This window comes from Pleurodeles waltl, chromosome 1_1 (genome assembly GCF_031143425.1).
Source record: "Pleurodeles waltl isolate 20211129_DDA chromosome 1_1, aPleWal1.hap1.20221129, whole genome shotgun sequence".
In the NCBI taxonomy this organism is placed as follows: Eukaryota; Metazoa; Chordata; class Amphibia; order Caudata; family Salamandridae; genus Pleurodeles; species Pleurodeles waltl.
In genome coordinates this window covers 976494651-976511906 of record NC_090436.1, presented here as the reverse complement: position 1 = coordinate 976511906, position 17256 = coordinate 976494651, and the positions used below count along the sequence as shown (strand labels likewise).

The 17256-nt window shown below is 41.3% G+C and overlaps 1 protein-coding gene across 1 annotated transcript in view; it reads left to right on the top strand.

Annotated features, from left to right (window-relative positions):
• Positions 1-2935: 2935 nt before the first annotated feature.
• The window catches only part of LOC138290376 (uncharacterized), a 201940-nt gene continuing 187619 nt past the window's right edge, over positions 2936-17256 (top strand). The window contains exon 1 of the mRNA XM_069230239.1: positions 2936-3069. Within this exon, the coding sequence (XP_069086340.1) occupies positions 3024-3069 (46 nt within the window). The 5' untranslated portion in view covers positions 2936-3023. The remainder of the gene's footprint in view (positions 3070-17256) is intronic.

Here is a 17256-nt window from a genome sequence, read left to right as displayed (position 1 = left end):
TATCTCTTATAGAAAAGACACATAATGAACGGCGGGGTGGTTAGCCCTGAAAGAATAACAGAGATAAAAAGAATGAAGTGTGTCTTTTTAATGGTTTAAATTGGGTTTTATATGCTGCAACCCTTAATAGGACATCAAGTTAGATTTATTAGCAGGCATTCTTTCCCTAATTGTTAACAAGGTTTTTTGAGTTCTGTTTTATGTGATCAGTAAATACCACGTGTAGGGAGGAAAGGATTATCGTTTGATGGTGCTCGAGTAAAGCTATGAGAAGATAAAGCGCGTCTAATGAGGTCTCCTTGATGGGCGCAGTCATTCATAAATTCTCTTTTTGTGCAGCTGTAAAAGATTGTGAATTAAAGGTGAGTGAGAGAAATTGTAACCTTGGATACTGCTTGCTTCTTGTTCTCCCACTGGCAGAAGCTCCTGCAAGTCACCTTCTTCCACTGAGATTTGCTTAGTTTCAACTGTAGCTCAGCTCATAATAACTGTAAACAGTTCATGTGAGCTGTCCCTTCCGAACTTCAGGCTTGGTAAGAATATTAATAATATTAAAAATAATAGCAACAACAGCAATAATAACAACGAAGTAATAAAAATAGCAATAATAATATTAGAATTAATAATAATAATAACAACAATAGCAAGAACAATATTATGTCATTAAATTACAAATGTGGTATATATATATATATATATATATATATATATATATATATATATATAATTATTGTCACCATCCACATGTACATCGTCAATATTATTATTATAATATCATCTGCAACAAACATCATCACTATTATTGTTATTATTATTGTTGTTATTGGTGCTATTTTTACGTAAATATTCACAGCTGTAAGCAAAAAGGCTATTAATACACGTATTAGCGTTCGTCTGACAATATTGCTGTAGATTCTCCATCACTCCACCAGAAAGATTCTGCAGTGCCCCTCCTCAGTATCTCCCTCTGCCAGTGCAGATGTCATCAATAATCCTTTATCGAGTAATGTTTGACACTCATCCGGAAAGCTTAATTGATAATTCTCATACATATACGGTTCTTCACTCACATGCATCGCACCCGTGACTCAGCCCACTGCTCACTCAACTTGGCATTGACAAAGTGCAAAGTATTAGCGAAAAATGCCACACTGCATGCAAAAACCTACAACACCAGGAAGGAGGCATTAGAGGAACAATGAAATACAGGAGGGGAAAGTGAAAACCTTAATCTACACCAAAAAGGATCAGGATACAAGCAGCCCTAGTAGATTTGGTGAGTAAGCTACGAAAATGAGTTTTTGCCTGAAACCAAACATTCCAAATAGCAGAAGAACTCTTGCAGTAATAAACATAACATCTAAAAACCTGGCTGCTTTCAATCACGTGATGCATATAAAAGAACCACACATTGGTTTAACTGAGCATTTCTCACACTTTCAGCACCAACTCATGCTTAAGTGTAAATACATAGTCACAGCAGTATGTTGGAATATGTAAAGTTACAGGTGCTAATGATGATAACCATTTGAGTACCCCTCGCCGCAAACTGGGTTAACCTAAATAGTAATCATAACTAAATCTAAAACCAACAAATATAAATATCATATCTTGAAAGCATGGTGTTTTAAACTTTCTTTGGCTGCCATATTATAGTACAGAGGTTAAGCTAGTTAATTGGGTTAAGCGAGAACACCAAAAGCTGTAGATCATACGTTCAATCTGCCTTTCAGAATGCAAAGTACACAAACTGAGTACTAGTGAGCAACGTGATAATAACATCTGATATTTAGGTTCTGCGTATGCTGCAAAAATGTTAAATGATTTTCTGTGATTATAATGTGCTGCATAACACCAAAATTGCACTAGAGTCCTCATTACACAAAGCCCTTCACAATCAGTCAAGAATTGAGGATCTTCTCTGTGTCAATAGGTGCAGGGGGCTCTGTGCATCTAAACCCAATACACCCTACTAATAGTACACAATTATTTGTAATGTTTCTCTTTTGCATTAGAACATTAGAGCTAAAAGTATTATATTAAATAATGTCACAAACACATTACCAGTGTGGATTCAAGCATTGATTTTGTGGCAATGCCCTCTACTGTAAATACGTATATATAAAACTCATAATACTGTACAAGATAAACAATCATGCCCCTTTCATAGAGGACCGGCTCGGTCCATGTATATATCTGTCTGTTTCCCTAGGTGCGCCACTCTGCAAGAATTTGCCTCAGAAATATAGTTTTATCTTTAAAATGTTGTGGAGGTAATACATTTCAGACCTGGAAATTTGGACAGTGATCTTGCAGGGTCTTCATCAACACAACAACTCAACTCAAGATGTGTATGAAGAAAGGAATTTAATAGAATATTTAGGAGTGATGTGTTCTTGCGATTGTTGCAGTTCACGTAGTTGGCATAACAATTGCAGTATTCTTCTCCTTTTGTGACACGGCCATTCTTTCTGCCATCTGCAATGAATGATAAATAGAATGCCCTACAGTTTATAGTTTGTGCTAGCCACCTCCCAGTCTAAATGGGTGAAAACATTGTCTCACCACTTTTAAAGTCACGTGGTTCTCTCCATTGACAAAATCAAACTTATGTTAGCCACAAATTACAAGTACGATCTCAAACCATGAGAATTTAAAGTGGGTTGATAGTAGTTTACCCACAGGACTTGCTTCATACAGAGGATTTCACCCTTTTCATTCAGTCACTCTTACTGACACAATGTGTTACTTGCCAATTGTCTCCATATACTTTTTACAACAACAACGCCCAGAGTTGGATGTGCTTTTTTCCTTGCTCTCTCTTTTTTCTTTTTCTACCCTCATTGTTAGAGCCCCCTTCCCCATGGCGATGTCGGTACTCGTGCCTACCTGAGTCCTGTTTCTATTACCATGACGCCGATGCAGGTGTCACGAGTTAGCCAATTGGCATGAATTGAGCCGATTGACTTCTGGGTTTTCCGGTTTATCTGCCCGCCAGCCAGCCGTCTCCGCATTGTTAAGGAATGCGACCGTGGGTAGGTGTACCGCCAGGAAACGGGCAGCCTGAAAGTAAGTGATTGGTTATTTCATGTACTCGAGTTTTCCATGCCCCCGGAGACCGTACCACATATGAATTTGGAGTCGGGCACGCAATGTGTGACACGTTGACTTACTATTATATTGACTTTCACGTAACCTGAATTTGTCAACTCTGATGGGCAGCGAGGAGATTTTATACCACCTCTGAATGGTTATTTCGCCTTCGGAACTTGTATTGTAAACACCCACTCCCATGATAATTACCATACCAACTGGTGATGTACTTTTATTTATCACCTAGATACAATCAGTTACGTGCACATGTAGCCTTGCTGGAGTTCCATTTTCTGTGTTTTAAGTGGTTGTTTTCTGGCTGAGTGTGACACTACTCTCCCCAATGTAGCTCTCCATCGGGTGTTTGACATAAGCTTTCACTGGCCATCCTCAACCCCTCTTCTCTGGACGGTCTGACTAACAGTTGAGGACCAAGAGGTTATCTGAATTTGATTAGAGACTGGGGCAACTATACCTTTCTTCTATCTTTATGAACTATCTTGAATTGAATGCATTCTTTGGTCTAAGGGCTTCCAGAGTTCTGCATATCATCTCTGAAATTGACTTTTAGGGGAACCTATTGACCATGTATTCATATAATAAGCATATACCTTTTTGTTTTCACTGAGTTATTTGCACCCGTCTCCAGGCCCATGGTTTCCTATGGAGCCTGTTCCACAATGGGGACGGTAAGCGCATATATGTTTTTATTGCACGCTACCACTGAACACTACAGCACCGTGTGAGCACCTTGAGTCCACTGAGTGCCGCATTTTGTCTTTTTCTAAGTTCATGAATACAATTTTTTGTCTTCTGGGTTAGAATTGCTTGCCCCATGTTTGTTGTATTACAAGTTACGATGTATATGTTACTAGACAGGTGTGCAGTTGACTTGTGTAAGTGACTGGAGATATTGAGACTGACAGTTTTAGATTAACTGACGTCCATTGGTTGAATATAGGAGAAGTATCAATTTGTTTGGTCCTGAAGAAGCATCACTGGATCCGTATGGACCCTTAGGACGCAAATCATGTTGACCTATCAAAGGGAGTGTTAGGTAGTCCCTCACTCCTTTTTTTTCTAAGCATTAAAGAGAGTGAATGAGCATTATCTCATTCTATACTCTCTCTGTTGTTTTAACCTTGGCCAATACCCACTTTCAATTAATAATTTGATTGTTCTATACTTGGGTCTTGAGCCAATTTTATCCCTTTCTTCTATTCTCTCTCCTTGTTTTTTTGTGCCTACACTGTGGTTTATGGCACCGCACCATTGAGAAAAGATCTCCGGCAAAGAGCCCCCCATGTGGGGTGCCCATCAGAAATTGCAGCGCTGGTCTGACGGGGAGTAGACCCGATGATGAAGCATGGCATCCATTGGATGTGTGAGGGCTCTTGCTTCTAACAAAAGGACTGCCCTATGTCATTGCATCTTTTTTTTTCTTTTTATCTTGGACCAGTGTATTTTTGTTTATTAGTTTGATTTCTCTGTTGTGCCTGTTAGTTAAATAAAATTATGGATTCCAGTGAATTATGGACAAAATTACAGATTCCAGTGAATTATGTATTGCAGTGAGTTCTGCAATTTGAAAAGCACCTATTTCATAGTTCATGTTATAGTTCCATACTTTTGTGGGGCTTTTTGTGAAATGGTATTCATTTAATGCCTGTCATGTACGGTGTTACTTTCAGTGTTGCTTAGTTTCTTGTTGAACATCTGCCAGGCACTCACAAAGCGAGCACAAAAATAATGGATTAACCCAATGGCACAGTTGCCTGAAAATTCAAGTGTTTATGGCTCTCTTAGACTGGAGATGGTCCTCAGCCAGGAACATAGGTTTGGCATGTGGCAGCTACAGAGCAACTGAAGAATAATCTGAGGTCTGTCACTCGTTTCTTTTCTTATTTGCCTACCAAATAAGACATTTAGGCCTCATTTACATGGCTCGTGGCGCAAGGGTCACCCTGCGCCGCTAGGAAAGGGCAGAAATGCACCATATCTACATGATATGGAGCATTTCTTTCTCTCCGATGTGTCTACGCAGGCACCCTGGCACCATAGTGCCAGGGTGCCTGTGTTGTTGGGAGGATTGTTTTTGTGCAGGAATGGACACTTTCTTGCTCAAAAACAATCACAAGAGGTATTTTTCTGTTTCGATGTGTGATGCAGAATGCAGCACACATCGGAAGAGGAAGAAACGTGGAGAAATAAAGATATTTTGCCTCGTTGCATCACTCAGACTTGTAAATCTGGGAATTAGTCAGATTCCTTCGGTTTCATGGGTGTTGGGTGGGAACACCCAAAGCATCTCCCATATGGAACGGCCCTTTCACGCAGTGTTATGCATGAAAAGGGTCCATATTTACAAGGCCATGAAAAGCCACACAGGGTGGCTTTGTATGGCCTTGTAAATATGGGCTGGCACACTGCACCATGGGAACGTTAAAAAAATTATGCTCTGGTGGTGCAGTGTGCCACTAGGGCCTCACAAACGAGGCCCTTAGAATATAACATGGAGGGTTCCTGCACATAGCCCACTGAGCTATTTACAGGAATTTGAAAATATCCCTCTTCCACTAACAGGCTCTGCAGAGGCAAAATGAAAGGTTAGATAGGTTGGTCTCAGGTATTCTGATTTAAGTAGTAATTACACTATGGGGTCAGGAGACCTACACTATTTCCAGACAAATGTATTTAGCTTCAAGTGTAGTATGTAAAAATTAACAGGTAGAGCATTTACTTTTTTTACCTCAGACAGGTGCTTTTTGCGATAGTTTTGCTATATCTAGGCCTTGAGGTGGCAAACGCACATTTATCAGAAACAAATGGAAATATATATCTTTGCTTTCCGTTAGTAGCCCACACGATATCATGACCTTATAGATACACAGGTGGTAAGGTATGACGCTGCAATAAAAATAAATAAATAAATATTACATCCATCCTGGAACTTTGGTTATTTAAGTAGTCCTCATTCCAGTATGGCAGCCACTCTTACATCTTACTGGGCAGAGAGTTAGCCGTACAAATACAAACATATGCTGACTGAAAAAGCCCAGGTTAGTTCTTCTGTAAACCTTATGTAAATTGAATATAATGTGAACTAATTTAATCAATAAAGCACTTAACATAAAGTACTCAATGGCTAAAGCCTACAGTGAAATCCACATAATTTGTAGAGATAGACCACTGTCAGTATGTTTTCTTCCTACAGTCTGAGGTCGCAAGAATGGAAATGAGCCCCGGAGAAGAAATATGCAAAAATATATTTTATGTTTATGAGTACTCATGGAAAACAATCATTTTTTGTTTTTCAGCAAAGAAACTTGACAATCTTTGAGAATTCTGTGAGATTTCACCAAAGGTCAGAAATTTGCCCTGAACACAAGAGCAATCCCGTTGTAGAAAATTCCCTCTTTTCCTTTTCTTTGTTAATTAGACCAACGCTGCTTGTGTAGTCAACAGTATAACCATAAGGTTACTATCACATTTACTACCATCATTTGCAAGTTTCAGAACTGAAGTGACCATCGCTGCTACAGGGAGGCAAATCTGTATTCACAAATCTCCTTTAGCTACTTTAAACATGAGGGAATATGTAAACTTTTAAACGTCCAATTTATCTCCGCAGGAATTAAAGGGATTCCCACTGTGCCTAAGCATGACTTGCATGCAGAACCACTTTAGGGTGCACTGGTGCCATTACTGAGTTTTAGTGATACTTGATTTCTCAACCTTGGAAGGATAGAAGGCTGAGTCGTCCATGTTGAGGCGCAGCCACCAGCAGATGTCAGCAGTGAGCGCTAACTCCATCAGCCCCTTCACCAGCATTACAAAGTTTTAGCCCATTTTGCCGTGCCTTGACGTTTCTATAGCAACAAATAGCAACCCAGACCCCAATTCGCAAAACAGCTTCTTTCAACTGCACTTCCATTTTCAAATCCCACTTGCTGACTGACATTGTTTCACACCTGACTCACGTTAGTGGAATAGTCAGAAAGATTTCGCCCAGTGCATGGGTCCCCCTGCAACATATTCCCAAAGGAGAGCAGCGAGGTGGGTCTGGGTGGGTAAAGGCTCCAAGCCACCCAGTGCTTCATGAAATCAGAGAGTAGCACAAGGATGGCAAATAAGAATGCCAGTGTTGCCAGGAAGGTGCCCAGGACAAGCGGGACTAGGATGCCGAGAACAGCCCAATGAAACGACGGGGGAGAGAATGTGGCATAACAGCTAGAGATGCCAACTTTCGAGCTGGGGAACCAGGTTTGAGTCTCTGAGTCAGCTCAACATGCTGGGCAACCTCACTGGGCCTACAAAAAATGAATGTGACCTTGTGTAATGTGGTGCTTATGTAAAGCACTCCAATATCTTTGGGTTGAGTTTGCACTGTATAAATTGCAAAAAACATGATTGATTATTCCCTGTGACTCGAGACCAAAAGTTCACTGATTCTTCTCTCTGGCCCTGTTGTTTCGAGGGTTACCCACTCACAAAAAAGAAACTCATCCCCAATATTGCCACTACAAGATAACACAGAGTTATAAAACAGAAGGTCTTCCTGGTAACAGAGCAGAAAAACAAAGTCGGTACTCTGAGGAAGAAGCACATGGTGACAGGAGGTTGCCACTTAAAAATGGTAAGTTATTGTACAGAAGTAAATCAGTTCTTGCACCACACTTTACAGAAAAGGGCATAACCTAACCTGTACCAAGATTGGGGAAGCCCATTAAAATGTATGCACAGTTAACTCCTCCCGGAATTGGAAGGCTTGGATCCCAAATGTGCTAATCATGGGTGACATCAGTTCACATCTGCACTTAATACTCTATCCCTATGCCGCCTTGCACACAGACAGAATCCTGCTTCGTTGTAACCACACCCCTTTCCAAATTGTTACAGGGCTGGTTTGGGACCATGATGCTTACTATCCCCATCCTTTCCACTGATGACTTGGGAAAGGGTGGGGTTGGTGAGGCAGGGATCATTGGCATGCAACCCCAGATAGCACAAGGCTGATGAGCATGCCGTCCTAAGTTAAGGTAGAACTTGATGTAAGCACCTTCTACCAGTATGTTATAAACACAGGTTTCTGGAAGTGGTAATGTGTGAAAAAAATATTTGTGCATATTTGTTATGAGGCATATTATGGTGGGATATGTGTTGTGGGTTTTTTGAGTGGCTGCTTTGTACTGCATTATTGTGATTTGATATTGTTGTACTGAGGCTGTTGTGTTTGCATTTAAGTTTGACTTTTTTGCTGTATTGTGCTCTGTTATGATTTAATTATGTTGCAGTGTTTCTTTGAGTATGCTAGGGCATTACGTCATTTGTTTACTTTAGAAATGTAATACAATGCTGCTATATTTTCAGCCAAATGCAGGAGATGTATTTGAAGTTTCAATGACAAGAACTGTGTTAATAAGGTGGTAAACATTGCGCTGCTCCAGCCCAACTAATTAAGATACTAGTCAGACCAAAGCTGCAATAGACACCTGTCTTTAAATGCACTTTCATCGCTCACCTTTTGTGACTTTTTTGTAATATACATCCCAGAAAGTTATGCTGCTGTGAGAAAATGGTTGTAACACCCTAGGGCAGGGTTCTGCAATGTCGGTCCTGGAGAGCCGGGTCCATGCCAGATTTTTAGCATATCCACATTTAGAAAAATGTAGAATTCTGGAACATCTTGTTTCTAAATGAGGATATGCTAAAAACCTGGCATGGACCCGGCTCTCCAGGACCGACTTTGCAGAACCCTGCCCTAGGGGAAGGTGGGGGCTGCATGAGCCTGCTGTGACAAGCTCTCCCTAGGAGGCTGGACTATAGAGCAGCATGAGATGGATGATTGTTTCTCAATGGAAGGAATATGATAATTCCCTTACTAAAGAGAGACACTAAAATAAAAAAAATACCTCCTGCTCCTTTTCTCAGACATAAAGGGCATCATTTACAAGGATTTTGTACTGCCTTAGCGTAATTTTTTTAATGCTAAGGTGGCATAAAAGAACCGACCACCCCACGCCATATTTACAAACTGGCGCAATGTCACCATTGCGCCAGTTTGTTAAGTCTTGCGCAACATTATACTTGCGCCAGGTATAATGTATGCAAGGTAGGCGTTCCCCCGCTAAAAGCCATGCAGAAATGGCACAGGGAAATCTACAAGATTTCACTGTGCCATGCTGCGCCAGTATAGCATCATTTTTATAATGCCTGTTCAGGGCAGATGTTAAAGGTGATGCTGTGCTGTTGTCTTTGGGGCCCCCTTAGCACATTTTAATGCTAGTCCAGCAATGTTAAGGTTTAGCGCCACAGCTGCATCAGAATTTCTGATGCTGTTGTGGAGACTTTGCGCAATTGAGCACTGTATTGTAAATACAGCAAGCCCATGGTGTTGTTAGGGGGGCGCAAGGTGGCGCAAGAAACCTGGCGCATCAATCACAATGCACCAGTTTCTTGTAAATGAGCACCAAAGTGTTTAATAGCAGATCAGCTGGGTGAAAATTCCGGCATGAGATTGTCAATGCTGTGCAGTGATGCCCTAGTTGATAAGCAAGTGTCACAGTCACTGACGGAAGAGCACCACCTCAACCAGTGACATTGAGAGACAGCAGCAAGCAGACCATGGTGAAGATACAGCAGAACTGCAGTCTCTCAATAAATGTTCAGCCATTAGTAAAGTTTTTTTGCTTTGATGTATCAACAACACTCATGTTAGATTATAGTGAACTGGCTGGGCGGCCCTGAGGTAGACTGTAACCATTTAGAGAGCATGAGGAAGAGTGAGCTGGCCTTCTGGGTGAGGAGGGCAATAGTAAGGGTTCTCCCCTTACCTCATGGGGCCAAACATGTTATAATGTTCCTACTAAAAGGCAGGACTGCATATTAGGATGATAGAACTTCAGGAAGTAGAGACTGAGTCGGCCTACACTATCAGGAACTGTTGGCCCAATTTGTAGCTAGCTCACAGTCCCTCGCCTGAACCCCCAACCTTTCCAAGGTAACAGATGATTTTGGCAACCTGCCACATTATATTGTCTCTCCCAAGGAAATCATGGAAACAGATTTCACCCTTTCATTGTATTACTCATGCATGCTCAGGGTAAGCACAAGAAAGATATGAGGAAAAGTTTACAAATATTTATTGAAATAATCGTATTCTTGCATAAAGAGACTGAGCTGTGATTATTAGGCAGATGAAATAAATCATTGTAAATAGCAGTACCAACATGGTTAATAAAATGAATAATGCAACCATGGCATTATTATCTCTATAACTTTCTACTTATCACAACTTATACTCTGAGAGCATAGGTGGTGTACTCTTTGCCCGATCTACGAGGATAGCCTGAGACTCCCATACCTGGAGAACTGAGCCAGGAAGCGGGTCAAGAGTGAAGTTAGCAATCCTTCTCTGCAAGATGGAAGATCAGGGTCAGCAGAGCTGCATGTCAACACAGGATTTCTTCCAGGACAATCGTGGCCGGAGTGTATTTCAGACCCCGGTATAGCAGTCCACGATTTATATAATCAAAACCACACCTTGTTAAAGGGGCAGCTTTAATGCGATGATATGTCTAGGTTCAGGAGCTGCCTCCAACGGACAACACAAGCATCAGGATATCATGTTCTATGTACCTAGCCTTGAACAGAGTGTACAGATTACACGTTGGGAAAGGCTTACTAAAAACAAGCAACATGTACAATTTATTCTTAGAATAATATTGTGCAAGCATAAAGTGTATAAAATGTAATTGCTAAAAGCGTTATCAGCCTGAAACATGTAAAATCTAAACTGTAAAACTAAGCTCATTACACTTAGTACTATTTAAACTAGTTTTGTGTGTCTAGCCTTTCCTATGAATTACAAAGTGATTGTTATTTAGGGGGGATTTTAATCTAGGGAATTGAGCATATTTTGTATTCAATTAAAGATAGCCGGACAATCTCCTAATAATGTCACACCCTGTTTAACACTATAAAAGGGAGTCCATTCGAGTCAAGTTGTGTCACCTTTGTTTCTGCTAAATTGCTTGCTCAATAAACTAGATGGATATGTTCTGTTTCTCACCTGGCTACTTGGCCTGGACAGTTGGAAAGTGTTTCTGGTCCCCAGTTTTTTTCCTTCCTGATGGATATTATTTTTAAAAACACCACTAGACTTTCAGGTACAATCTTGCATCTGGCACTTCCTCTGGAGGCAATAGGCCGATCCTATGGATGGAGAAGACTTTCCAAGCATTGTCTACGAGGCTTGCCTTCACAGCAATGTTCATGCGCAACCTCACTGTCCACCAAAATACAGACATGAGGGGACTCTAGGAAAACTTTTCCCCTGAGAATATAAGCTTGACATTTTTCTCTGCGGTACATGTACTTGATTCACAGGAACAGTACTCTAATTAATTGAGGGCTTCTTCCCCCATATCAGTTGTTGATTAGACAAATCTAAAGAAGTACATATGAGAGGCAATTTAGTTGAATGATCTCCTCCCAAGTACACAGAAGAAGAAAAAGGGGGAGATGGAGAAAACCCAGATGTAAGAATATGAAATGAGACAATAGGGACATACAGAGAATTCAGAGGAAGCTTTGACTCACTGAGGTCCACATACTTAGCATTGCCAAATATAGGACAGGTACGCACAGCAACCCCTTTGAGAAATACACAGTAAAAGGCTTGGTGTATCAAAGTAAAGGCAGAAAGGTACTTAGATATTTCAAAGAAACAGGGTAAGTTTCAGAAGACACATTGCAGCAAATGCTGTTAGTACAACAAATTAACAACCTGATGTCAGCAGTCAAGAAATAGCTATTAGGAGAAAGACTGGAATAATACTTAAACTATATTTATGTTATGTATGGTGAGATTCAGTACTGTGAACTGAGTTTTTTAAATCCGTTTTTCACTTAGAGGAGTGAAAAATAGTTTTGTTTGTCAATACTCTGTCATCGGCAGTGAAACACTGGCTTTTGAAGATACAGCATCACTCCCCCTTTTGTTCACAGACCGGGTGAAGGTAGTGCACATGCTACCCCAGTGCTCTTTTGATGTTAATGTAAGTAGGGGCAGAGGATTGGGGGCATACAAAAGAGACTTGTGCAAGTCAAACACAACAAGAGCTTCTGTCTTGATGTATATCTGATGTCACTTGGAACCTCTCACTGGAAACAAACCAGTTTTCAAATGCTACTAATCTGTAATTCTACATATTCATCCGCATACAACAGTTCTTTACAGGAACCAAGAGACAGCCATTGTGTTTCAAATTGACATCTGAACCCAGGCACTTTTCATAATGATCAATAGTTCTCTGATCAAGAACAAATATTATGCGGAGCGGAGAGAGGAAAGGGAAAGGTATGCAGCAGATTCCTTTGCTGTCCAAATGATATAAGGTTCAGATGGTAAGTAAGAAACTGCTGCTAATAATAACATATCAGTTACAGCAATGGGAAAGTAAGCTGTAGATTTTGTCAAATGACAAGATTGTGATGAAAGAAGAAAGGCAAGAGTTAAAGAGGTTGAGGAGAACTTAGCACTCTGACCAAGGTTGAAAAGCATAACAAGTTTAAAGAGCTCTTTTTAAGTGTTAGGGATTCAAATGCAAGAACAAGTCATTTTGCTTTATTAAAATGTGTGAAAGAACAAACATGAGTAGTTAAAGGTAAAGAATACGTTTGCAACCCATGCATACAAGACAATCAGGAAGGGCAAAGTGACTCTTAAATAATAAGGAATATGAAGAAAACGAAAATAAATCTAAAATACAGTATAATGGTGGATTTCAGGGGCATGCAGTATTATCACTTATCATTCTGTCGGCAGAGATTGCTGTGCCTTCCTGAACTAACTAAATTCTACGATTGAACATCATTCGCAGTTTGACAGAGAGAGAACTTCTGACAGAATTTCAGAATAGCAGAAGAATGTTCACCTGGAAATTACCAATAGGTCATCTAGAACCAAATGGAGACACCAGATCTAAGCTTATGTTGGTGGCTTTAAAACTATGATTCAGTTGCCAAAGAACACACCAATTTCAAACTTTCAGAAACATTGAGTCCTGTATTGGTAAGTGTTCATATCATGTAAATATCCAAATGATGGGTCTGACTTTCTTTTGAATATGCAATAGAAGGAAATAAAGATCAGAGAAACACCCCCTTAGTCCTCTGAAAAGATGAAAAATCTGTAGTAATGACAAAGAAATGGATTGGCGGCTCGGCTCCTCCACCTCTTCGAGTTGAGGCAATTGACATCTTAAAAAACACCTTTACTCTCAAATAACTGTAAGATGATTTTTGAAAAAGTTGCAAATTGGTCACTTGAATCTTTTGCTCAAAACGCAGAACCCAAAATGCAAATGTGCTTTAGCTAAAAGAGCTATACAAATGTAAACAAATTAAGACATAAATATATAAAGATTATGAGGGGGGACAGGCTATCCTTTAGTAACATAGAAAGTGGTAAGTAATATTTTTTTTCCAGAATAGTCCATAGCACTGCCTCCAGAGCAGCTGACCAAACTAGCAAGATGGAAACCTCCAGAACATTCGGAAACACTTCTGCATTAAAAGTAATAGCAAATCCAGAACTGGACATGTAATCACTTGATGTAGAATTTAATGGTCCCCAGAACTGCTCTTCTAGATAAAGTCACAAACCGTGAATCTACAGCCCTACTCAGAACTGGTGCTCTCAGTAGGGCAGCAAGTGTAGTGCCACCAGGACCCAGGGGCTGGAGGGACCCACTGCACTCAATTATAGCTGTTTTCGACTGACTAAATGCCGGGTTTGGCATATTTTGTTCTGCTCAACCTGGCCATTGAAACAATTTGCTATCCTATGAGAAGTTAGTTAGATGTCATCACACACAAACCATAAAATATGCATATAAAGTAGTTAGATACTTTAAGTGCATCACTCGACCTCTGCGTATAAGCACTTTTTTTGGATTACCTGCTTCATTCTGGACTTGACAGTTATGAATGATGAGTAAGAAATGATTGCAGAGTCCTAAAACTGGCAGTTTGTTCCCTCCAGTTTCATATACAGAGACACTTGCCGTGAGCTTTAGGTGGCCCCAGAACAACACTCTACTAAAACTGACTTACATCTGTGTAATAAACTTGGGAGAGGAACCAAACCCTGCTTAAATATTATCAAATAAATGTCAAGTGAAATTGGGGTTGGGCATCAGAGGACAATGGCCAATATTTCAGAATTATCTGCCATTTGTTGTTGATGATATAAGAAATGAAGAACTAAAGGAATAAAAGTACACTTGATCCTTTTAAATGCATAGGCATAAGTCAACACATCTCCCTGCTTCCTCAGAAACTCTTGAGTTAAAGTGTTTGTACAAGCAGTACAAACACTGGCAAAGCTAAAAGGTCTGGCTTTGGTGGCCAGCCCCTTAGCTTCGGCACTGCTTGTTTGGTTTTGTCATGGACCTTGCTAGAAAAAGCATTGGCAAAACATAAATGTCTGGATTGGCTGCAAGCTTTTCAGCTTTGGCACTGCTTGTTAGGTTTTGTCATGCTTCTTGCAAAACATTATTGTTGTGGAAGGAAAGGGCCCCTCATCAATCTTAAAAATAGTAGTGCCTGACACTGAAGGGAGCTACTTTTTTGTGGATTTGCTCCTTGTGTAATGGAAGAATGTCATCACTCACAGTGAGGTTAGCAATGGCTCAAGAGGGATGACCCATTGTCCCATGCTGTTTGCTATAGTGGGTGAAAGAAAACTGTGAATGACACACTAACTGATCAATGAATGAGGAGAGCAGGGTGAAAGTCTAGGTAAATAGACACTGAATTTTAGTACAGTTGAATGGTCCTGACTAACGCCAGGTCTAAACATCAGGGGTGGCTCCTCCATAAGGGTGAAGGATCATCGCCCCTCCGCCAGCAGCGGCAAACCTTTTCCACATGAAAAAGAGGCAGGCGCACGGCGGTGACGAGGAGTGAGGGGGAGTGCTTAGCACTCCCCCTCAGAGCGCATGTATGTTTGGCCAGCTGGGCCGGCCAAACACACATGCGCACAGGGCTCTCTCCAGCCCAGCAACACAGTTGCTGGAGAGATCCTGCACAGTCTCCTAGTCTCCTAGTTTGCCTGGGAGCACCCTAGCTGGGCGCTCCCAGCCAATCCTGTTGCTGCTCTGAGCAGCGTCAAGATTGGTGCTGGGCAGGCTGGGAGCCTGTGCCTGCAGGCAGAAAAAAGGAGAGGAGCAGCACAGTGGTGAAGGCGGCACCACAGGTAAGTGTTTTTTAAATTTTATTTTTAATTTAATCCCCTCCCCTCCCCCGTTAATCCCCCTCTCATCCCACGCCTAAACCTTTACCAGAAAACGATAATAAACTGATTTTATTATTGTTTTCTGGTAAAGGGGCCACAGGATGACGAGCAGCGAGGGGGATTGCTGAGCATGCATGTTTGGCCGACCGTCTCAGGCTGGCTAAAAACACATGCGCAGTAGGTTCTCTCCAGCTCTGCTACACAGCTGCTGGGCTGGAGAGAGCCTGCACACGGTCCCAGTCTGCATGGGAGCACCCTGGCTGGGCACTCCCAGCTAATCCTGATGCTGCTCTGAGCAGAGTCAGGATTGGCCGCAGGGCAGGCTGGGAGCCTTTGCCTGCAGCAAAGGAGGAGAGGAGTGGTGTGGCGGCGAGGGAAGGTAAGTGTTTTTTTTTAAATAAATTAAATTAATGCTTATTCTCCCATACCCCCCAGGCTGCCACGCCCCTTCTGCACCTGCAACACGCCAGTGACAGGACAGAAAGCAATGAAACTACAGAAGCAGCTTTGTGCATTAGTAATGCAAACTATTCACAACAATGAACCAGCCACACACCCAGCCATGTAGGCTAGTGTAAACCAAGTGTGACTGGATAGTGCTAATTGCACACACCTGTGGTGCTTTCTTTGTTTTTGAATCAGACCATGCACATCATGCACTTTTCTCAATCTCTTGATCCCGATTTCTAAAAACTGAAATTTGCTTTCATGAATCTGTTTCTGAGAGGCTAAACTTACACTGACAACGCACTACACATTATTCTAAAACATCAAGTATGGAATAGTATATATTCTGAAGGTGCTAATCCTACTCCTCCTTGGTATTTAGTTATACTCCTAATCTGTAGCTTGCTCCACACCCTCGATAAGACACTAAGTATTTGAAAAACGAAATTAAAAGTAAATTGCTACCACTCTACATGTCTGTCTTCTTCAATGCAACACTGCAACTTTCCACATCTGTTGAATGGTTTTTCATCCTTTTTGATTGGCAGAGATCCCAGGCTTTACTCCTAATTTATTTCTTGGAATATGATGCTCTTTCAGAGAAATACACTGCATGAACTTGTGTGGGAAGTGATCAAGGATTTAAGGAAGCAAAGTGCATAAGGAAACCTCTCTGGTCCAAAGCCTACTGGTGATCGCATGCTGATTGGTTAATGGTATTTACTGTATTGAGTAAGAGAAGAGTGGGCCAATATGGGGGCAGATTGAAGGAAAGTGGCACTGCACCCAATGCAGCGCCACTTTCCTTGTGCCCCTGAATACCCTCCTACTGCTAGCATGTGTGCGTTATATCCAAGGTATGGCGCACCATGGCGCAGGGAAGGGGCAATAGCATTGTTTTTATTGATGCTATTGATGTACTCTGCAGGAGTAGTGCCAAAATATTGGCACTACTCCTGCAGAGTACATAGGGGCCCATTGTATTCAACAGTATGCCTCCTTTTAACACCTGCTCTGAGCCGGCGTTTAAAGTGGTGAAAACAATGATGCAAGGATCCCTTTTAGATTTCCTTGCACCCTATTATCCCACCCCTAACAGGGGAACGCCCCCTTTGCATACATTATGCATGGCGAAGGCATAATGTATCGCAAAGGGTTACAAAGTGGTGCAATGAATGTATTGGGGACTTTGGCTATTTAACAAAACATGAACCTAATAAGATTACACTAATGTGTCGGTAGATGGCTCTATGGGCTCTTAAATATGCCCCATGGTTCGCAAAAAAGCTGGACTTCATGCTGGAGTAACTTAGCACATTTAAGAAAACAACACCATCAGGTGGGGAAAGGTAACATCTGTATGAAATTCTGGTAGAAAGGTTGTAACCTGCGGACGTTTACAGAGAAATGGACCA